A 24314-nucleotide genomic window follows, 5' to 3' on the forward strand; every position below is an offset into this window, starting at 1 on the left:
CTTCAATTCGTGTACTTCAATGAACCAGTGAGTCCATCTTTCTATTTGGCGTATCAACTCTATGTAATACATAATATGACTCAAAATTGCTTTTGCATTATGCTGATGGTAACTGCTGATGTCCATTGATGTTTGACGAGATAGATAAGTGAAGGAAAAACCCTATTGATGTGTGTTTGAGGTCTGCATTTTCTGTTTGCCATGTTCTTCCAGTGCTGTGGTCTCAGGCGCCGTCATTTTTTGGGAGTAAGGTCCAAAATGTATACCTTAAATGAGCGGCTGAGACAGCGTTGCCAGCAGATATAAAATGCAGATGCAGATTTTAAAAGAAAGAGGAAAAAATTGCAAGAATTAACAATGTAGTTGTGTAAGAAACACCACCAAGAAGGACACTGCAAAACAAATCTACAAGAATTCGATGCATCTGCTGAAGCTCGAATTAGGTGTATTAAGATCAAAAGTTACATATACTCCTGTGCCACTTAAATGACCCCTGTTAGTACTATTTAACATTTGACTTACCTTTTGATCAACAAAAACTTCATATGCCATGCATATTCCAACAACTGTTATTCCTTGTTCTTTGCAGAGCATCGATATACCAATGAATATCAGGGCAGCTGTGAAGTTTGCCCAACCTGCAAATATATATATAAAAAAAAAAAAACTCTTGTTACTTTGTGAGAGGTACAGGTTAAAGTGTTGGATCAAACTGAATTAATCTATTTCTGCAATATCCTGGGAATGGAAATTGACGGCTTAAGGGACCCACTTGAAAATGTGAGGGAATATATAAAGGGGGACAAGCAGATACCAAATTTTGACTTTATGGGGGGGCAAGAGGGCCTCATAAAGAACAGTAATTTTCTGAAAAAGATGTGGCATTATTGATTCATAGTGCAACATATTCTACTTTTTCTTGCTGATTTCCTTTAAAATTTCAGGCCATGAAGGCACTTCAATTAAAATATCAAATTCAAGGGAAAATCATTCAAGAAGCAAGCCTGGTTGCATAGATTCTTGCACTCTTATTTTTATTTCTATTTTACAAACAACAAAACAGATTCTTTTTGAATAAATTAGTTTAAAATACATTTATTTAAACAAATAAGTAGTTAAAACTAAATATAATATAGTAAGATTATTATAAAACGATCGATTAATCTTTGTTTATATTCAAGGCTGTAACAGGAGGGGGTAAGGATAGCCTTAGCCTTACAGAAGGTCAAATATTACGCAGATTTTCAATCCATTTTAAAGCAAAAAATCTTAATTCTTAACCAGAAAAACCGAAACAAAACTTACAAACAAAAAATAATGTTTTTACAAATAAAAAAGTATGCCAATTAAAAACGAACCGAAATTTAAAAAACGGATTAAAAAAAGATGTGTTCAACAAAAAGTAAAGAGCTATATTAAACCAAAGACGAGCAGAGAAACATACTCGTATAAAAACTCAAACTTAAAAAGAATAGAATCAAACAGTTCGTGGTAACGAACTGTAGTAAGGAGCGACACGCTTATAATAAAGAACCATAAAGCTTCAGCGTTCTATTTCTCTTTCTTTTTCAAGAGCCACTTCACATGGAAGGGGTGGTCCTATAAACTTCGAAGGGGACTCATCTGATAGGATATTGAAACTTCTATAGCCCCTTTTAAGACTGAGTGATCGTAGGGCGACCATCCCCTTCCTACATCCTTTTTTACTGCCCTCCCTCATAGAGACATCTGGTCAAAATTTTTAGATAACCATTTTGTTCAAAATAGTTTAAAGGGCAAATTAACTATGCTTCCGGAGTTGACATGGTCCCCCACAGTCCCCTAGGCAAAAGCTAGAAGTTATGCAAGCTCCCCATTGTTTACCTATAGGTTTTGCTATTGGGGAAGGCAGGCAAGTTTGCTCCATGGTATCCAAAAAGGTGTAGGGTACTAAGGTGAAACTTTCAGAAAATGCTTAGGGGGATGTTTAACACAATAGAAACACATTATGTGGATGCTGGTTTTTAAAAGAGCGTATCAGCAATATCTCAGGAACGACTTTCAGAGAATATTGACGGATGATAAACTTAATTCAAAAGGCACTATATGCATCCCAATTGTCAAAAGAGCGGATCTGCATTATCTCAGGAATGGCTAATGGTACTTAGTTGAAACTTGTAAGGAATATTTGGGGAGATGTTGAGCTAAATGTTGAACAGATGATAGTGAGTGCATCCAAGTTGGCATAGGGTGTTAACACAATATGGCAAACGAAATTTATACACTAGGTATATTGAATTCAATCAAAGTCAACGGTCAGATCACCTTATGCAACTTAAGAACTTAATTTAAAATCGGATATTTTGATTCTTAGGCCGAAGACGTGAAAAACTAGAGAAATACTTATTATATTAACAATAATAAACCTGCAATATGATTTAGAACTTTTACGGATAGGGGAGGGGGAAGTGGTCAGTAGCCTGACTCCCGTTTGAAGTAATTTTTGTTCGTCTTATGATTGATTTGAAAATTCACTTTAGTTTTTGCTCCTTTCAAGGTTTGTTCATTCATCTATATCAGTACAAGTTATCTTTATGTTTGGTTTGATCATTCATTTTTATTTCTCCTCCTTTTGGGTTTCATTTGTTCGTTGACATTAATTTGAGATCGTGTTGATTTTGAATTATTTTATTACTTTATTTCTCCTGGTCTTACGTTTAATATGGCTCTTTACTTTTCTTTCAAAAAAACTCTTTTTTGGAAAGTTTGTTTAAAATTAATGCAAACTTAAAACGACCAGAACTTACTGTCAAATAAAGACTGAAGCCAAAAAAAGTAGATTAAGATAATTGATCACATCAAACGTAACGGTATTTGGTACTGATACAGACGAATAATCAAATCCTAAAACGAGTAAAAATTAAAATCAATACTCATGTCAAACAAAAACAAATATAAATTAATAAACATAGGAGTTTTGCTACTGTCTGTTCCTACTTATAGTAAATCTTTTACAGTACATTGTGTCATTTAAGCTTCACTGAAAACAAAAAAGATTTTAAAGCACATTTTTATAATTAGAGCAATCAAAATTACTATTGAAGAAAAAACTTAAATATTGAACTGCCGAGGTTTCCAGGAACTAATATTGTTATATTAAAAACTCAACTGACTCTCACTAGATCTTTCCAGCTATCTTTATTATTATTAAATAAAAAAAAAACAGTTTTTCTTCACTGAAAGTAAGGAGCGACATTAAAACTTAAAACGAACAGAAATTACTCCGTGTATGAAAGGGGCTATTCCTCCCTCAACATCCCGCTCTTTACGCTAAAGTTTAACTCTTTCTCTCAATTCTACTTTATTAAACAGTAAATAACTTTGGCGTAAAGAGCGGGACGTTGAGGGAGGAACGGCCCCTTTCATACACGGACTAATTTCTGTTCGTTTTAAGCTTTAATGTCGCTCCTTACTTTCAGTTAAAAAACATGTTTGTTTTTATTTAATTTCTGAATCTTTTTTAATTAATGCATGTTTTTATTTTGGCTCTCCGCAAATGAATAATTAAAACAAAATTTGCGTATTTTTTTTTGCTAAATGGCTTTCTCTTAGTTTTGATCAGACAATTTTGAGAAAAAAGGTGAGAGAGGAGGCCTAGTTGCCCTCCAATTTTTCGGTTATTTAAAAAGGCAACTAGAATTTTTATTTTTAACGAACGTTTTTCTTGGTAAAAAATAAACATAACTTACAAATTGACTTACGTAACGAACTTCTATATTCGTATATTTTTTTGTATGTATATGAGGGGGTTTGCCCCCTCGTTAATACCTCACTCTTTACACTAAATCTTAAATTTTGTCCCAATTCTTTAAGATTGACCCCTGAATCATAAAGGCTGTAGAATAAATAGTTGAAATTACTAAAAATACTTTAGCGTAAAAAGCGAGCTATTTAGGAAGAGACTGACCCCCCATATGCGTAAAAATCTCTGTTCGTTTTGTTTTAATGCCGGTCCTTACTTTCAGTTGAAAAAACTTGTTCATATTTATTTTTTCATTGTTTCTTTTTTAATAATGCTAGAAAATCCTGCGCCCCCTTCATGGAATTTCTCTTCTCCCATGACGAATTCATCCAAGGGAAGATCCTCCCACACAGTCCCCTCCCCTCAACCCCCCTCCCCCCAACCAAAAAATCATCCTGAAAAGGTCTATACACTTCCAAATAATTATTACTGTATGTAAACGCTTGTCAAAGCTTATAACTTGCAGCCCCTCCCCTTGTAACTGTGGGGGAGTAAATCAGCCTTAAAGACATAGTTATTATGTTTTTCGACTATGCTGGACAAAATGTTTATCTCAAAATTTTGATCCGTTGACTTTGGGAAAAAAAGAGCGTGGGAGGGGGCCTAGGTGCACTCCAATTTTTTTGGTCACTAAAAAAGGGCACTAGAACTTTTAATTTCCGTTAGAATGAGCCCTCTCGCGACATTCTAGGACCACTTGGTCGATACGATCATCCCTGGGGAAAAAAACAAATAAACACGCACCCGTGATCGGTCTTCTGACAAAAAATATTAAGTTCCATATTTTTGTAGATAAGAGCTTGAAACTTCTACAATAGGGTTTTCTGATACGCTGAATGCGATGGTGTGATTTTAGTTAAGATCCTATTACTTTTATGGGTTGTTTTCCTCTATTTTTCAAAACAAGGCAAATTTTCTCAGGCTCGTAACTTTTGATGAAACTTATATATTTATAATCAGCATAAAAATCCGATTCTATTGATATATATATTGGTATCAAAATTCCGTTTTTTAGAGTTTCGTTTACTATTGAGCCAGGTCGCTCCTTACTACAGTTCGTTACCACGAACTGGTTGATAGTGATTTTATTTTACTTTTCGTCGATATTTTGGAAAAATGAAGCACACGATTAAAAATACAAACAGTTTTCAATGAAACACAAAAATCACAATAGAGCAACAGAGGAAGTACTTGAGACACAATGTAATTTAAAGAATCGCAAAATAATTTATAAATATAAAAACTTGGAACTAATTTTGGTTTTATCACTTTGGGACGCGCAAAAATGGGCCTATAATGTGTTTTGTCTCTGATAGGATAGAAACTTACAAGGCAAGTTGACAGGGTCAGCTAAACCTCAAAGAAGGCAAAGCTTACCTCAACGAAAATAAACAATTTTAAAGTTTGGTTGTATGCTACCTACATGCGGCATCTGAAACTGGGCTATAAATTCTGTTTTCATGACTTAAGCTTAAAAGGCATGCTGTCAGGGAAATTAAATCCCAATAAAAAAAAAAAAAAAAAAACTTCACAAATAATTTCTTGCATCGATTCGTGACATATTAAACACTATTTTATATTACCTTGACATACATTTATGTAAAGAAAAAACAAGAAAGAAAGAGATTTTTATAATAAAATGGTGGATTAAGATACGTGTATATTTAAGGGGGTCTACAGGGTGGAGTCAGGGGGGCTTCAGTTCTATAGGAGACCAAAAATTAAGCAAATCTTAAAGCTACGTGAATGAGGATTCCCTCCCCATCCGCCTGAAATTCTATAGTAGAATACTGTCCTTCCAATGGAAGGATTAACTTGTAAGATTCGTCACTTAGAAACCCAATTCTGACCCTTCTCTCTGCTACAAGCCGTAAGTCATTTTTGTTAATACTCCAAGCTGCTTTTCTAGACTTCCTTCCTAATGTATTTTTGACTACTTCGCAAACTATTTAACTAAAACCATTTCTTACATCTTCTACATCTTCTATATAACCAATCTCTCCAATTCCATCTCCAATTGTTCCTAGACTCTTCCCCACAAATTCACATCCTGGAGTATATCAGTGCCTCGATACAGCGAGTATATAATATACTGGATTGGGATATAATAGATAAATAAAATAGATAAAATATAATAGATTGGGATAGAGAAGCACGCGTAGCTGTGTTGGCCTCAGGCGGCTGGGTGCTGCGATGACTTATGTAGTACAAATAGTAGTATAATAGCTGTTTTATGACTAACTACAGTGTTGGTTATACTAGGAAAACAGTCTTCCTTTTCTCCTTTTTTTTTTTTTCTGTGTTTGTGCTGTAGCATTGGTGATTTCTCTTTTCATGATATTATTCCAGGTTGGATCCAGTGCTGGTGGAGAAAATTTTTTTTTTTAGTTTTCTCCCCGACAGACCTTTACCCTGGTCCAGGTTTTTAACCTGATATTGTTAATTATTGGTGAGATGGCACTTATGCAAATTTCATGTTCTTTCATCTTTTTGTCTATGTATTTATTGACATATTGACCTATTGACCTTGGCATGTTTTTTGGACTTTGATTGTTGGATTTTGATTTGGATGTTGGTTTGTTTTGTATTTATTTTCAATAACTTTTTATGCAACAAAACACAAATATTAGCCTCGGAACTCGGAACGATTTTTTGAAAGTTAGTAAGTGTAAAAGTCGTTGTTTTCTTTGCCAAGATCATTTTGTCCCACGGACTTCTGTTAAAAGTACATTGTATAATAAAAATTTTGCATGCAAGTTACGTGGTAATGTTAATTGTAGAACAACCAATGTAATTTACCTATTAGAATGTAATAAATGCTGCCTACAATATGTGGGGGAAACAACTAATAATATATATAAAAGATTTTCTGGACATAAGACAACAGTTAATAATGAAAAAACTAATAACTATCTAGTTCAACATTGTAATAATGGTAAATGTTCCATATCAGATATAACTGTCACAATTTTAGAAAATTTAGAATTATAAAATTTAAATAAAGAAGAGAAGAATAATAGACTACGTAAACAGGAGGATTTCTGGATCCATACTCTTGGTACAGCTTATCCTTTTGGGCTAAATGATCGTGTAGCAAAATATGGTGACATGTCTCATGTTGTTGTTAAATGTATTGATGGTTTTATGGACCATCCTTCTTTTACTTGTCCTACTAAACGTAAAAAACGATCGAGAGGACATAGGAAAATAATAGAAAAAATGAATTAGATGTACATATGCTTTCTATAGATCTATGCCAGCTACTTGAATCTAGGGGTATGATTTCTGTAATAAAGTGTCTAAATAATTTATCCAAGAGGAATTTAATCAAACTTTTCTGGATTGTTAAGAATAATACAGCTCTTGATTATAATTTTAAAGTAATATGTGATACAATTTGCATTCTAACTAAAACGAAATTTATTTCAAAAAAGGAAAAGTTCGATAAGATTAGTAATAAGGATAACAGATTATATTTACCTATTAATTTTACTTGTAAGCAGATTGAAGATATTAATTTACCAGAAATTTTAAATCAGCGGCATGTGAAACAGGCCCTTCCTAGTAATTTAAATTATAATGATAGTCCAGTTTTAACTTATAAATTTTCAAAAACTATTGGGCAAATTATTTTTAATTATAATTTAATACTAAAAAAGCTAGATAGTGATATAAATTGGAAACCGGTTTGTAATTGTAAGCAACTTGGCCCATTTGTAAATCCTACTTACAAACATGTTATAACAGGGGACTTGTCAATAATAAAGCAAGATGATCTTCAAATTATAATGAATAAAGGGGCTAATTTCCGTCTTTCTCATCATCTGAAACCATCGAGTGTTCTTGATGGCTTGGAAAATGATTTTGATTTATTTATTGATAAGTGGTGTAAGAAAGAGAATAAAAATAAAGAGAGTTTTCAAAGTTGGAAGAATTTAATTATTAGTAGAGTAAGAAATAAAATGTATTCTAACTTAAAAAATAGTAACAAAAAAATCATTATTTTATAATGCGAAGATTAAACAAGCAATTGCTAATCTAAAGAATGAATTTGTAATTGTGTCAGTGGATAAAGCTAATAATAATTTTGCCATAATTTGTCAAGCTGTATTGTGATACCTTAAAAAGGGAGTTATGCACAACTAATGTTTACGAAAAGGTAAATATAGAGGATGAGAATTTAATTGAAAAGACTGAAGAAATACTTTTTAAAAATTTTAATATTAAAATAAACAACAATGATAAAAAGTTCCCTTTCCTATATTGGACTGTAAATTTTCATAAGAATCCCCCTAAACCACGGTTTATTGCTGGAGCAGCTAAATGTCCAACCCGCATTGCTGCTACTGACCCCTCTTTAATTTTAAAGGAAATTGTAAATAAACTTAAAACCTATTGTTCTGGTATTAAAAAATTTTCGAATTTTAATCCATATTGGAGTGTTAATAATTCACTGCAGGTGATAGATTCTTTAACAATGGTTTCAGCTAAAAGAATTGAGTCTTTCGATTTTGCGACAATGTATACTGATTTATCACTTAATTTAGTGTTTGATAATTTAAAAACTGTTATAAAGAAATCTTTCCTCTTATCTAGTAAAAGGTTCTTAAAAATAGACATTTATAATAAAAAAGCTATATGGACAAACTGCTTTAATACTACAGTTAACTTGAGATGTTACAGCTTGGATATGATTTTTGAGTTATTGGAATTTGTTTTATACAATACTTATATAAGATTTGGGGGTGATTTGTACAAGCAAATTATGGGAATTCCCATGGGGGGGGGGGGGAATGCCAGCCCATTTATAGCTGACTTGTTTTTAAGTCAACTAGAATATAAATATATGATGGATAAGAATAATCCAATTGATTTAAAACATGCTTTGTCAAATAATAAAAGATATTTAGATGATATTTTGGTCTTAAATTGTAAGGATTTCATTGATATTTCTAAAAATATATATCCATCAGAGCTTATTCTTGAGCCTAGTCATGGCGCTGGTCATGAAGATCATTTCTTAGATTTAAATATTAATATTTGTGATAATAATAAATTAAGTTTTAAAATGTATAATAAAACGGATGATTTTGATTTTGAAGTGATTAGTTTCACATTCCCTGAAAGTAATATACACTCAAATATCACATATTCAGCGTTTTTCTCGCAGTTACTTCGTTATGCAAAGATTTGTAGTAATTATATTGATTTTAAAAATAGATGTAAAATCTTAAGCCAAAAATTGATATCAAGAGGTTTTTCTGCAAATAAATTAACTTGGCAATTTAAAAAATTTAGTTTTCATTATAACGAACTTTTAAATAAATATCAAAAGAATTATCTAGAAATACTTAAAGAAATTTTTAACTAATTTCGGAGGTTCGAGAAATGTTGTCACAGCGCCATTTATTTTGAATTGTGTTTCTAATTGAGCGGATTTTCTAAAAAATTAACCACATGGTAAAGATGAATTCTATAATTGTTTAGTTCATTCAGGTTTTTTGCAATGTGTTAATATTTGTGATTTGGTAAATTTTATAATATTTAGTTTAACTATTGTTGCTAAAGGGAGGGATATATTAACAGGATAAGCTTGTTTTGGTTTTACTTGGTTGTTTTACATTTGCCGTTTTTTTTTTTATAGGCATGTATTTTGGGGGTGATACCTGACGCGGGGATGCCATGGATATTCTGTGGTAGCCACAACACTGTGCTGGGTAGAGAATTTAGAGTGGCGAAACCCTATATAGGCCAGTGTATTCTCCTGATGAGCCCTTGTGTTGGGTGTTGCCTCTGAATTATTTGTCTATATTATTTTTTCTATTGTTTGGTAAATGACGACTTATACTTATTGACGACATGACTGCCTGTCCATGGATTATTCTTTATGGTTGATTGTGTGTGGCTATGCTGTTTGACCTATGTGATTGTATGGATGAGTAGGGTTAAGGCCTCATTCAAGTGCTGGTCTATATTAATCACTAATTTAGGAAAACAGTCTTCCTTTTCTCCTTCTCTCTTTTTTTTTTTTTTTTTTTTTTTTTTTTTTTTTGTGTGTGTGTTTGTGCTGTAGCATTGGTGATTTCTCTTTTCATGATATATCTTTTTTTTCAAAAAATTGTAGCAGTATATTACCAAGGGTATTTCACTTACCCACAATCAATCAATATAAGCTGGGATACAATCTACCGAAATTTTTACCAAATTGTTAATTAAAGAGCACTAATATAATAGCACATTTTTACTAGGCATCTTTTCTATTTGTTCCAGCAATAGTTTGTAGCATTCACCCAGGTCACTGCTGTCTCCATCCGTCGGCTCTGCATTGGCACATGCCAAATGCCTGATACCCTTATACTTTTTAGTCACGAATTGCGAAAACAAAATTCTTTGGAATAACACCTTCCGAGCTTAAACACGGCTAAGAAGCTAATTCGCCCATCCGTATTCCTACTTCCTACCAATATACACCCCGGTCTTCTCATCAAGACAAGTATCCACAGGAAAGCCAATAATGTAATTACATAGCAGAATTAACATAGAAGTTAATTCTAGTTAATTAATTAGAAGTTAATTAATTAGAAGTTAATTAATTAAACATAGAAGTTAACATCACATAAAAGCCCATCCAAACCAATAAAGGGTAGCTAGCTATTATTCAAACACGTGAAAGGTCCAGTCCAACGCAACTGCGAGACCACCCTGGCAAGAAACTTAAATTTCTCTTCCGGCGACAGAAACAGAGAAAAGAACTTATGGTGGAGTGAGTGTTAAAAGCGACAGCATAATGCTTTCAAACGGACAGTACCACTTTCAAATCCCGTTCCAGACACTTTTTTTAAACTTTTTCAAGACGTAGTTGTTATTAATTTTCTAAATGATGCAGGTGTTTATTACTTAATCGGGAGTATCTTCTAAAAGATAAGGTATTAATTACTTAAAAACCCGCGACAGCCAGGGGTTGTTTACTAGAGGATGTCTTTGGTTGTTAGACCATAGGGTTTGGGTATTACATATTAGAGAGCGTTTTTTCATTGGTTGTTAAGTAATAGGACTTGTTAGAGTCTGCTAGTCAAGCGGAAAACCTCTGGTAGTAGCTGAAAGGTACAGAAACGTGGGTGTTACGTAAAGACAGTGCAAACGTGGGATGTATCCTAATCTTGCGTGATTTGATAGATTTATTGGGTGAGAAGTAATCTTACGTGACTTGGTAGATTATTGAGAATGACACAATGGCAGCGAACATTTCATTTTTTCTTCCAAGGCGTTTTTTTCGGGATTTCATTTTCTTTCACGATACTTTTTTGCAGTGACCCTTTATAATCTGAAGATTTTTGTCCGCATTAGGATTTGAAAGAGATCTCCCTCAATGGAATGGAATGTTAGACAGGTGGACAATGATAGTATTTTCAATATTATTATTCGGGTAATACTTTCTATGTTATAACCTATTGCACACAAGGAGAATCCCCTGTTCCCGTTACTATAATGATTAAATAGATTGCGTGTTCCTGCATGGCTGAAATAATTGAAATACAGGGGGATGTCGATTACTAGAAATTGCGTACATTTGATGAAGACCTGCTTCTTAAGTAATACTTTAGAGGGAGTTATCAGATAATATGGGGGCTTTTTCATAACGTATTTTTAGTAATATAGTCTTTTACTCTATTAGATCTTGAATGTGCTATCAGAGATGAAATAAAAGCGAGAGTATAATTATGGCTAGAATATGGTACACTTTCATATACGATAAAAACTCTTTCTTTTCCTCTTACCTAAACAGCATTTAGCATTTATATTAGAGGCAATCTATAACGAGCGTACCTACGTATATAGGCTACAAGATGATTCAATTGCGTAAATGATTACGTTTTGAAGAATCGTCCTAGAACAAAAAACCTAGAGAATGAAGGCTTTTGTAGATACAAATTTTATTAATAACAAGAGCTAAGAGCTCATATGGCACTTGTGAAGAGGCAAGAAGAGCTAAGAGCCAAGAGCTCATACGGTAGGAGCTCTAACAAAATTCTAAGAATCAATAGATTGATTTGAAAGGGAAATCAGAGGCTTAATGCAGGTCAGGATTTAGAATAAGAGCTCTGGGTCACGATGTCCTTCTAAATATCAAAATTCATTAAGATCCGATCACCCACTCGTAAGTTATAAATACGTCATTTACGTCATCATACGCCCCCCAGATAGTCGAATCTGGGAAAACGACTTTATCAAGTCAATTTGTGCAGCTCCCTGACACGCCTACCAATTTTCATCGTCCTAGCACGTCCAGAAGCACCAAACTCGCCAAATCACTGTCCCCTCCCCCCAAGTCCCCCAAAGAGAGCGAATTCAGTACGGTTACGTCAATCACGTATCAAGGACATTTGCTTATTCTAACCACCAAGCTTCATCCCGATTCTCCCACTCCAAGTGTTTTCCAAAATTTCCTCCTTCAACTCCCCCAAATGTCAAAAGATCTGGTCGCGATTTGAACAAGAGCTCTGAGACATGAATTCCTTCTAAATATCAAATTTCATTAAGATCCGATCATCTATTAGTAAGTTTAAAATACCCCAATTTTCACGTTTTCCAAGAATTACGGTTTCCCCTTCCAACTCCCCCCAATGTCACAGGATCTGGTCGGAATTCAAAATTAGAGCTTTAAAGCACAAGATCCTTCCCAATATCAAATTTCATTAAGATCTGGTCACCCTTTCGTAAGTTAAAAATACCTCATTTTTTCAAATTAGCCCCCCCCCCCCAACTCCACCAAAGAGAGCAGATCCGGTTCGGTTATATCAGTCACGTATCTTACACAGGCTTTTATTCTTCCCATCCAGTTTCATCCTGATCTCTCCGCTTTAAGTATTTTCTAAGATTTCCGGTCCCCCCCCCAATGACGCTGGATCCGATTGAGATTTAAAATAAGATATCTGAGCTACGAGGTCCTTCTAAATATGAAGTTTCATGAAGATCCGATCACTCCTTCGTAAGTTAAAAATACGTCATTTTTCCTAATTTTTCAGGATTAACCCCTCCCCAATAGAGCGGATCCGTTCCAACTATGTAAATCACGTATCTAAGACTTCTGCTTATTTTTCCCACCAAGTTTTATCCCGATCCCTCCAATCTAAGCATTTTCCATGATTTTAGGTCCCCCCAAACTCCCCCCAATGTCACCAGATCCGGTCGGAATTTAAAATAAGAGCTTTGAGACACGATATCCTTCTAAACATCAAATTTCATTGACATCCGATCACCCGTTCGTAAGTTGAAAATACCTCATTTTTCTAATTTTTTAGAATTACCCCCCCCCCCCCCAACTACCCCAAAGAGATTGGGTCCGTTCTGGTTATGCCAGTCATGTATCTAGGACTTGTAATTATTTTTCCCACCAAGTTTCATCCCGATCCCTCCACTCTAAGTGTTTTCAAATATTTTAGGTTTCCCTCTCCCAACTCCCCCCCCCCCAAATTTCACTAGATCCGGTCGAGATTTAAAATAACAGCTCTAAAACACGATATCCTTCCAAAAATCAAATTTTATTAAGATCTGATCAACCGTTCGTAAGTTAAAAATACTTCATTTTTTCTATTTTTTCCGAATTAACGGACCCCCCACTCCCCCCCAGATGGTCCAATCGGGAAAACGACTATTTCTAATTTAGTCTGGTCCGGTCCCTGATACGCCTGCCAAATTTCATCGTCCTAGCTTACCGGTATGTGCCTAAAGTAGCAAAACCGGGACCGACAGACAGACAGACCGATAGAATTTGCGATTGCTATATGTCACTTGGTTAATACCAAGTGCCATAAAAACAAGTCTACAAGCATCATTAAAACACAGAAAAAAGCAATTAAAACTCAACAAACGGGAAAAAACGTGAAAAAAGCTTATAATTGATAATATAAAAGCAAATAGAACCATGAATTACAGAAAAGCAGGAGGAGGGGGCATATCAACTAATTCCAGGGAGGGAGGGGTAGAGGGTCGTTATCAGAGGCACATTTAAGCCATATTAAGAAGCATTTCTGAGAAATCTCAATGAAAATACATCGTTTCTATTGCTCTATCAGACGCACCTGCAAGAAAAAGTGACACATTTTTGCATTTGGTTATTCCTGAGAGGTTTTAATGAAATGCCACATTTCTTTGAGCCAAAACTATGCATATTTCACGCCACCATGACAGTATGTGGCTGGCCCACTTCCTAGCAACAATTCCTGAGGGGAGGCTTGTTATTAGAGACAAATTTAATCCCTATTAATAGTTATTTCGGAGAGGTCTCAATGAGAATACCGCGTTTCTTTGAGCCAAGAATACGCATATTTACGGCACCGAAACAATATGCGGCTGTCCCACCCCCTAGCAAGAAATTCTAGGGGGAGGGCTTGTTATTGAAGATAAATTTAAACTATATCAAGTTATTTCTGAGAAGTTTTAATTAAAATGCCACGTTTCTTTAAGCCAAGGCTATGCATATTTTTCACGCCACCGTGACAATATGTGGCTGACCCACCCTAGTAAGCAATTCCAGAAGGGGAGGCTTGTTATTAGAAATAAATTTAAACAATATTAAGAGTTATTTCTGAGAGGCTTTAATGGAAATGCCACATTTCACTGAGCCAAGACTATGCATATTCACGCGACCATGACAATATGTGGCAAGCCGCCTCTAGCAAGCAATTCCAGAGGGGAAGGGTTGTTACTTGGAATTAATGTAAACCGTATTCAGAGTTATTTCTGAGAGGTCTTAAAGAAAATTCCTCATTTCTTTGACTGGGTGTTAGATTTCGGTCCCCTCACCTCAGAAAAACTCTTAACACCTCCCACCTTAACTTCGAGCTGTAGAACATGCTAGTCCAAGCAATTCCCGCCATCGTCGCAATATATGGCTGACCGATGGCATCATGAAAATACATATTATCATTCCTGAGCCATTTTGTCAGATATTTTCATGTTAAAAATCATGCATTAAATCCATTGGTTCATGTTTTCGCCAGCCAACCATCCATATTACACGAAGTCAATTCACGCCACCATGCCACACAATGATTGGCTCTCTGACAGCCCCTCATCGTTCCTAAGACATTTTCCAGGCATTTTCTTGTCAAAAATCATGCATTAAATACACTGGTTCATGTTTTTGCGAGCCAACCCTCCGTGATACGCCATGCCAATGCACGCCACTGTCTCACGCTATGACTGGCCGTCAGGCACTCTTTAGCACCCCCTAATTAATAAAGTAAAAATCAATTCCACTTCCCCCCGTTTCTTCCCCCCTCCTCCCGGTTACAATACCCAAACCCTATGATGTAACAACCAAAAAAATTCATAAGTAAACAAGCCCTGGTCCTCGCGGGTTTTTAAGTAAATAACACCTGCATCTCTTAGAAAATATTTCCTATTGCGTAATTAACACTTGTATCCCGAAGAAAACATTCTCTATTACGTAATTAACAGCTGCATCTTTTAAAAAATTAATAAAACCTCCGTCTTCCATTTAAAGCTTGATTCACTACTGATATTCACAAAACAGTGGAGTAACTCCAGACCACACTTATTGAAGGATTTAGTTTTCTTGCGCTTATTCAGATAAGATGTTTCATTACATGTTCCAAAACATGATATTGAAAATTTCTATATTTGCACCCAGACTTGTCAAGGAGAAGAACCAGGGAATTTACTGAACTCTATTCTTAGATAAAGGGTGTCTTTAATCCAATTGACGTTTCCACACATTTTCACTTGTATCCTAGGGGGCAAATCCTTGATAGTTCTTTGGGAGATTCTGAACTTCAAGTTTCTCAGTTCTGCAATCTATTTTATGAGGATAGATCAACCTCTGAGATTTATTAGTTTCATTAGATACAATTTATTGAAAAAACCAACACAGAATTTCCAGAAACACCAAACTAAAAAACTTTTATTGTTAAAAAAATCTTCATAATTACTGTTATGCAGTATTTTTCAGAAAGAAAGTCAGTCATTTTTTCTTCCATTCTCATAGGAGGCTGAAATTTCATAGACGTTGAACCACACTGTTAATATTTTCTGTTCTAGGAATTTAATTAAATGATGCTTCGATAGAGGCTTGAAACTTAAAAGAAGTCTTATAAGGGGCTTAACGATCAATCAAAGTCAATTTAAATAAAGCCTCCTCATAGAAGGATTTGAATGCAGGAGAAAGCCATTCAAGTTTCGCATAGAGACTAAATCTCTGGATGATTATATGTAACCACAAGATTAAATTGCATTCAACTCCTGCCACAAATATTGATCTAATAAACATTGGGCTTCTCAACGAATGACGTTACCTGAAAGGATTTTTTTATGACATAGGGCCCGAAGAAAAAAATATAGAGATTGACTAGTTCCAGAGCATAAAAACACCAAACGTGATGAGTAAAAGACAGTCGATTTTTCAAAAGCTAATAACGGTTAACACAAAGAAATGCGAATTGCGAATGTGACATGATATCAGTAGGTTTCCAGGAAGATTACGCTACGAATACACTGACAAAAATAAAGTGATTTTTAAATTATAACCAAGATACTTGGCAAGTTGATGATAATTTCTTATTGTGGTGAAGCTGCTATTGATGCATAACTTTCGAAAATACGTTCTTAAATCGAGTAGTTTCAAATCATCTTGAGCCCATGATCAGAATGGGAATCCCTCTAAACTCTTTCTTATAGGTGCGACAATGTAAATAATTTATCCCCACACATAGACCCTCCTCATAGAAGGATTTGAATGCAGGAGAAAGCCATTCAAGTTTCGCATGGAGACTAAATCTCTGGATGATTATATGTAACCACAAGATTAAATTGCATTCAACTCCTGCTGAATACAATATAAAGTTTCAGTCCAAAAAGGATAGGAATGAAAAAAAAAATTCAGGGAAAAATGACAACCGCTAAAAAACTAATTTATTGGTGGCTTTTTGGAAATAAAATTGCCTTTATTCTAAATGAAACTTTTGATGAATCTGAGGCGTAGATCCATTACCAAACTTCCCCTAAGGTACAATTACCCTCCGGATCAAAGAATGCAACTTCGCAGTTGAGCTCTCGGGAATTAAGAAATCCTACTAAACGGATCAGGATGCATAAATTTGAAAAGGGGAAGGCAAATTATTTGTTTGTTCAAACACGATCAGCAATCTGACTGAAGGAAATTTAGAAGGAAGTGTTAAAAAAAAAAAGTTGAATGACACGCTACCCAGTGGGGCGTATTTCAAGGTTTGACATGCTTGCGATATTCGTGTAAACAACAAAGAAATACTCATACGGAAAACATTCAAAACTCAGAAAAAAAAAACAAATGTCCGGAGATCTCAGGGGTGGGTAAGAAGTTCTGCCTTAATAGGGGCCTAATAATCCCTAGAAGCAGACAGTTTATGCAACATAATGTCAAACAGCATAAAAATGGTAACTGTCTCTATTTATTATCGTATCATAATTAATTTTATTACTTTGTTGATTACAATCAAGAGGGTAAACAAAATTATGTGAACAGCTGAATAGGGATTCATAGCCTACTTCTTCAGTTTTGCACACACAGAAACATGTTTTTTCAAGAAAAAGCTAAAAGCAATTTTAAAAGCTAAAAAGGGAATAAGATACTGAATAAACGACAGAAAATATATGAGAACAATAAAATATTTCGACTATGGTAAATAAAACATTTGGGATTAACATTCGTCCTCGAACATTGTCATGAACAGGTTGACTAAGTTTTCAAGTTTTATCTAAGCGATTCCTGAATTGAAGTGACTTCATTTTTTTTTTCTACGCTTATTATTTTTTAATTTTCACGAAGTCTTTAAACTAAAAAACAGAAAAAAATATTCACAATAATATGAGAACTACAATTAAAGCTCATATTAAGAAATTGACAAGAGGACAATTATGACTACAAAGCTAGGAGTTTTCAAGGTTACTAATTATAAGGATATTTTCTTGGCTCCATAGATTACATAAGAGTACTTACGGGTTCCAGTTTTAGTGCGACATTTTGTATAAAGCAGAAATGCTGCAAGTGAGAAGAAGCCCGACAAAAGTTCTGCACGACCAACGACTCCGGTAACCTGGAAATGGAGAGAACAGTCGCAAGATAACATGACATTTATCTATATTTATAGGATAAATCTTGCAATAATCAGTCACTAGAAATTTTAGAAACTGCTCCTAAATTGCTGTAGTGGTATTTTCCCTTTTCTAAGACAAAAAATAATTTATTGAAGACCTGCTACAAAATATCAGAAACTCGTTCCTTTTTGAGTGTCTGACTCAGAAGGCTAGGCCTAGATTTACCATCATACCCACTAAGCCCATGGCCTAAGGGCAAAATAAATTATCACTGAGTGATTTTTTATTAGAAAAAAAGGACGAACCCCCCAACTCGACCAAAGAGAGCGGATCTGGTCCAGTTATGTCAGTCACCTATCTTGGACTTTGGCTTATTCTTTCCACCAAGTTTCATCCTGATCTCTCCGATTTAAGCGTTTTCCAAGATTTCCGCCCCCCCCCCTAATGACACTGGATTCGTTCGGGATTTAAAATAAGAGATCTGAATTTCGAGGTCCTTCTAAATATGAAATTTCATTAAGATACGATCACTTTTTCGTAAGTCATAAATACCTAATTTTTTCTAATTTCTTAGAATTAACCCTCCCCCCAAATCCCCCAAGGAGTTCAGGTCCGTTCCGATCATGTTAATCCCGTATCTAGGACTTATGCTTAGTTTTCCCACCAAGTTCCATCCCGATCCCTTGACTCTAAGTGTTTTCCAAGATTTTAGGTTCCACCCCCCCCCCCCAACTTCCCCTTCACCGGATCCAATCGGTATTTAAGATAAGTGGTCTGAGACACGATATTCTTCTAAACATCAAATTTTATTAAGATCCGATCACTCCTTTGCAAGTTAAAAATACCTCATTTTTTCAAATTTTTCAGAATTAACTATCCTCCCCCAATTCCCCCAAAGAGAGCGGATCCGTTCCGGTTATTTCTATCAAGTATCTAGGACTTATGATTATTTTTACCACCAAGTTTCATCCCGATCCCTCCACTCTAAGCGTTTTCCAAGATTTTAGGTCCCCCCGAACTCCCCCCAATATCACCGGATCCGGTCGAGATTTAAAGTAAGAGCTCTGAGACACGATATCCTTCCAAATATCAAATTTCATTGAGATCCCATCACCCGTTCGTAAGTTAAAAATACTTCATTTTTTCTATTATTTCCGAATTAACCGACCCTCCACTCCGCCCCCCGATAGTCAAATCACCAAAAAGACTATTTCTAATTTAATCTGGTCCGGTTCCTGATACACCTGCCAAATTTCATCGTCCTAGCTTACCTGGAAGTACCTAAAGTAGCAAAACCGGGACAGACAGACCGACAGACAGACAGACAGAATTTATGATAGCTATATGTCACTTGGTTACTACCAAGTGCCATGAAAAGGGTAAAAACCTATCTCCACAGCCGAATGGATGAAGGCCGAATAAATGGCTTGGCACTTTTGAATGTCCATCGAGATGTTTCTGTATCAGAAGATGAGATTCTGGAAAAGTTAACTCTTAGCGCTGCTCGTAGGTTGCAATTTGCAATACAGGGTGAGTCTCTGTTTCTTGATATATGTCCTTTTGGTCTTTGTAGATGTTGCGTAACATCATGTGACTTAATCTTCTGTTTCGAGGGATTTGCCCCCCTCCCCGAAATAAATTCCTGTGTACATACCTCCTTAGATTTTTAGCTATTCAATGATATGTACGATTTTTTTCATTTCCTATTTGATAGCAAGATGTTAACGTTATATTCTTACATAGTTTACTTATTGAATCAGCAGTTTTTTACACAGTTTACTGCCGATTGATAGGAGTGTCTGTCTTTTGCTATAGCAATGAGGAAAGCTACACTTTCTAGAGCTCAAAACTGAGACCTGCTTGCTTGACAATGGAAACGGAGCAATCGGTTCGAAGCAACAATCATGGCCCGAAGAAATGAAAGTTATACCGAACAATTCCAGATAGCACTTCCTGACAATTAGTGCAAAACCCAACTTCGCTCCCCAACTACAGGCTCTGGCTCAAGAGTTAGCAATAACCTTCCTTTTTGGCCCGTAGTGAGAATCTTAGTAGGCGAAAAAAAATATAAAAGATTAGTACATAATTTCTGGGACGAGCTTACCGAGCCTAACTAGTGACTTTTTAATAAAAAAAATAAGTGAAAATTACGGAAGGCTATGAACCTGAAAAAAAATTCCCTGATTCTCGAAAAAGGGGGGAGATGCCCCCCCAAAAGTCAAGGTATCTTAATGAAAATCCACGATTATATCCAACCAAAGCCTCTTGCTCTCTCCCTCTCAGAAAACCCTTTTGGTACTACTTACCTCGTAAGGTCTGTGGTAATGCTGTAATTACAGAATTATCACATTAGTAAGAATGACAGACTAGCAGCATATCAGCGTCCTTGCTAGTTCAGCCAATTTTGCAAAAAAAAACAATCGTTTTGCAGTCCAAACGACACTAGAATATATCACAGAACTTATTCATCTACCAAATTTTCAAGTCTACCATCAAATTCAGCTAATTCGTTTGTATTGTAAAAATTCTTTCAACAAAATAAGTCTATTTAAAAATTATAAGATTCTCATTATCAATATTCCATCTCCAGTATAAAAATGAAACTAGATTAAATTCCACTTCCCGCAATTGCAGAGAGACAAAAAAAAAGTTACTATCGGGATTTTAATGCAGAAATTTCAGAGGAATTTCCTCAATTGAGACTTCGAAAGCGTTTCAAACCAAAAACAAATTTGGTCTTTGAAGAGCCCCTGGGTGTAATTCCCAATTCCTCTATAACATTACAATGCTTCTGGCCAAAGTATTCAGACTGTTTATTCGATTGTATTGAGTAAATAAGTTTCCAGAAAAAGGACAAAAAAGAAGTAGTTCGAAAAAAAAAAAAACAATCAAAGATTTTAAAACCCAAGAGGAAAAGAAAAAAGTTGATTTATTGTTTTCTTATCTCTTTTTTCTCTATCCTTTTCTGTTGATGACGGCTTCCGGATTTGAAGCCAAAGTATTTGAAATTCATTAGTAAATGTAAGAAAAAAATCAATGGTCACTATCTTGATTATAACTTTTAATGTTACTATATTTTCACTTCATTTTAATAATCAATCAAAATGCAGTATAGTCTAAGAAATTCAGCTTCAAAAGGGGCTTGCGCATTGATTGTAGATAATACAACGCGTAAACACAATTTTGCCATTATTAGTAAAGGGTTTCTGTGGCAATCACTTAGAATGAAATAGATATACACGCATAGAAACAAAACTATTATGGCTATTAAATGCTAAATAGGAGACAATCAATAGTTTTCTGTTTTGAAACAAATTAACATAGTCAAACAGTTCGTGGTATAGTTCGACTATAGTAAGGAGCGACCCAGCTCAATAGTAAACGCAACTCTTAAAAATCGGAATTTTGATGCTAAAAGATACATCAAAAGAATCGGATTTTCATGCTGATTTTAAATATATAAGTTTCATCAAATTTAGTCTTTGTCATCAAAATTTACGAGCCTGAGAAAATTTACCTTATTTTAGAAAATAGGGAATTATTTAGAATTTATTAATTTTGATTTTGGCTCTCCGCAGAGGAATAATTAAAACGAAATTTGCATTTTTTTTAATTTTTTTTTTTTTGGCTAAATGGCTTTCTCATAATTTTGATCGAATGATTTAGAGAAAAAAAAGCGGGGGAGGAAGCCTAGTTGCCCTTCGATTTTTTGGTTAATTAAAAATACAACTAGAACTTTTAATTTTTTACGAATATTTTTATTAGTAAAAGATTTACGTAACTTATAAATTAGCTTACGTAAAGAACTTTTGTATTCTCATATTTTTATTACATATATGAGGGGGTTCGCCCCCTTGTCAGATCCTCGCTCTTTACACTAAAGCTTAAATTTTGTCCCAATTCATTAAGAATGACCCCATAATCACAAAAGCCGTAGAATAAATAGTTGAAATTACTAAAAATACTTTAGCATAAAGAGCGAGGTATTAGGAGGAGGTGAGCCCCTCAAATGGGTAATAATTTCTGTTTGTTTTAAGTTTTAATGCTGTTCCTTACTTCCAGCTGAAAGAACTTTTTCATATTTATTTTTTCATTGTTTTTTTTTAAATAATGCTAGTAAATCCTGCGCTCCCTTCATGGAGATTTTCTTCCCCCATGACAAATTATCAATGGAAAGTTCCCCCAGCATATCCCCCTCTTCTCAACCCCTCCCCCAACCAAAAAAATCCTCCTGAAAACGCCTGTACACTTCCCAATATCCATTACTATATGTAAGCATTGGTCAAAGTTTGTAACTTGTTGCCCCTCCCATGGGGACTGTGGGGGAGTAAGTCGTCCCCAGAGACATAGTTATAAGGTTTTTCGACAACGCTGAATAAAATGGCTATCTCAGAATTTTGATCCGTTGACTTTGGTAAAATAATTAGCGTGGGAGGGGGCCTAGGTGCCCTCCAATTTTTTTGGTCACTTAAAAAGGGCACTAGAACTTTTCATTTCCGTTAGAATGAGCCCTCTTGCAATATTCTAGGACAACTGGGTCGATACGATCATCCCTGAAAAAAAAACAACAAAAAAACAAATAAACACGCATCCGTGATCTGCCTTCTGGCAAAAAATACAAAATTCCACATTTTGGTAGATAGGAGATTGAAACTTCTACAGTTGAGTTCTCTGATACGCTGAATCTGGTGGTGTGATTTTCGTTAAGATTCTATGACTTCTAGGGGGCGTTTCCCCCTATTTTCTAAAATAACGCAAATTTTCTCAGGCTCGTAACTTTTGATGCGTAAGACTAAACCTGATGAAACTTATATATTTAAAATCAGCATTAAAATGCGATTCTTTTGATGTAGGTATTGGTATCAAAATTCCATTTTTTAGAGTTTTGGTTACTATTGAGCCGGGTCGCTCCTTACTACAGTTCGTTACCACGAACAGTTTGACCGAAAAATTGGAGGGCAACTACGTCTTCTTCCTCACCCCTTATTTCTCAAAATCGTCTGATCAAAATTAATAGAAACCCATTTTGCCAAAAAAAGAATTAGTCTGCAAAATTTAATTTAATAATTTATATGCGGAGAGCCAAAATCAAATATTTATTAATTCAAAAACGTTCAGAAATTAAATAAAATACTAGTTTTTTTAACTGAAAGTAAGGAGCGACATTAAAATTTAAAGCGAACAGAAATTACCCCGTATATGAAATAGGTTTTCCCCTGCGCAATCCCTCGCTCTTTACGCTAAAGTTTGACTCTTTGCCATAATTCTAATTTCTAAAACAATTAAAAACTTTACGTAAAGAGCGAGGGATTGCGCAGGGGAAAACCCATTTCATATACGGAGTAATTTCTGTTCGTTTTAAGTTTTAATGTCGCTCTTTACTTTCAGTTAAAAAGTTTTTATTTAATCTTAGCAAAGGGATCAAAGAATTGCTTATGTACTTGTGATATTTTAAAACTAACACTATTGATTGCGCGTCATGAAATAGAAATTACAGTTCGTTTTACGGACAAATTTTGTTTTCCAGCCATATTTAATTAACGAATCTTTTTTTTTACTTAGAAAAATAAATTCTTCTTGAGAAATGGCGATTTTTAGATTTTGGGGGTTCGGCAATAACGACACTTAACCGCGAAGAAACAAAAACAATTTAACAATTTAGTCGACCACTTCATTTTGAACTAGCAACGTAAATCTAGACCAACTTCAACTTGAAAACGCTGCCTACTTGCTTACTTGAACGAAGTTTCCGATCAGAAGCCGAATCACGACTCGAAGAAGCAAAACCCTGGCAGAAAAACTCCAGACAAATCCTCTTATACATACTATAACTCTGGTTCAGCTAAGACCCAGACACTATCGTTTTCTGCCCCTCGCAAGAACTACACACGGCTGTCTAAAATTTGATATCATATTCGTCAATCTGGCCAGAGATCCTCACTTTCAATCAAAAACCAAGGAAATTAGACACTTATTCTTTCTCAGACAAACTGAAATCGACGGTTTGGTAAAGAAAAGTGACAAAATCGAAACTTTGTATATTCTTTAAATGATGAATTAAATTACATTCATATTAAAGGGTTACCTCAGAAGAGGAGGTCAAGGTGACTTCAGCCCAATAAGAGACAATAAAAATTAAACTGGTTTTCAATTTTATAATTGAAAATCCCATCTGATTACTTTTTAATTCGTATGATTACAATGTTTTTTATTCGTAAAAGTATTACTTACAAACAACTACACTGTTTGAAAATTTGCGACTGAATGTAAAAAAAAAAACGCAATACCCACCTAAAATTTCAATTGCAATCAAGGCAAAAATCGGAAACCAAGGATATCCCAATGCAATGTTGGATCGCCCAACACTGTGCCCAAAAAGGTTTTTTTTTTTTCTCAATGGTTTAAAACATATAAACATAACTCCCAGAGTCAATAGGAC

The 24314-nt window shown here is 34.8% G+C and overlaps 2 protein-coding genes across 5 annotated transcripts in view; one reads left to right on the plus strand and one right to left on the minus strand.

The window, feature by feature from the left end:
* Positions 1-24314, minus strand: part of LOC136036204 (protein O-mannosyl-transferase Tmtc3-like) — a 261671-nt gene that overhangs the window by 120496 nt on the left and 116861 nt on the right. For all 4 annotated transcript variants that reach the window (XM_065718290.1, XM_065718292.1, XM_065718291.1 and 1 more), the window contains 2 exons: positions 17778-17874; positions 523-638 (listed from right to left, as the gene is read on the minus strand). In XM_065718290.1, the coding sequence (XP_065574362.1) occupies positions 523-638; positions 17778-17874 (213 nt within the window). The remainder of the gene's footprint in view (positions 1-522; positions 639-17777; positions 17875-24314) is intronic.
* Positions 1-24314, plus strand: part of LOC136036202 (nuclear pore complex protein Nup205-like) — a 378694-nt gene that overhangs the window by 101968 nt on the left and 252412 nt on the right. The window lies entirely within an intron of this gene.

The sequence above is a fragment of the Artemia franciscana genome, chromosome 15, assembly GCF_032884065.1.
Source record: "Artemia franciscana chromosome 15, ASM3288406v1, whole genome shotgun sequence".
In the NCBI taxonomy this organism is placed as follows: domain Eukaryota; kingdom Metazoa; phylum Arthropoda; class Branchiopoda; order Anostraca; family Artemiidae; genus Artemia; species Artemia franciscana.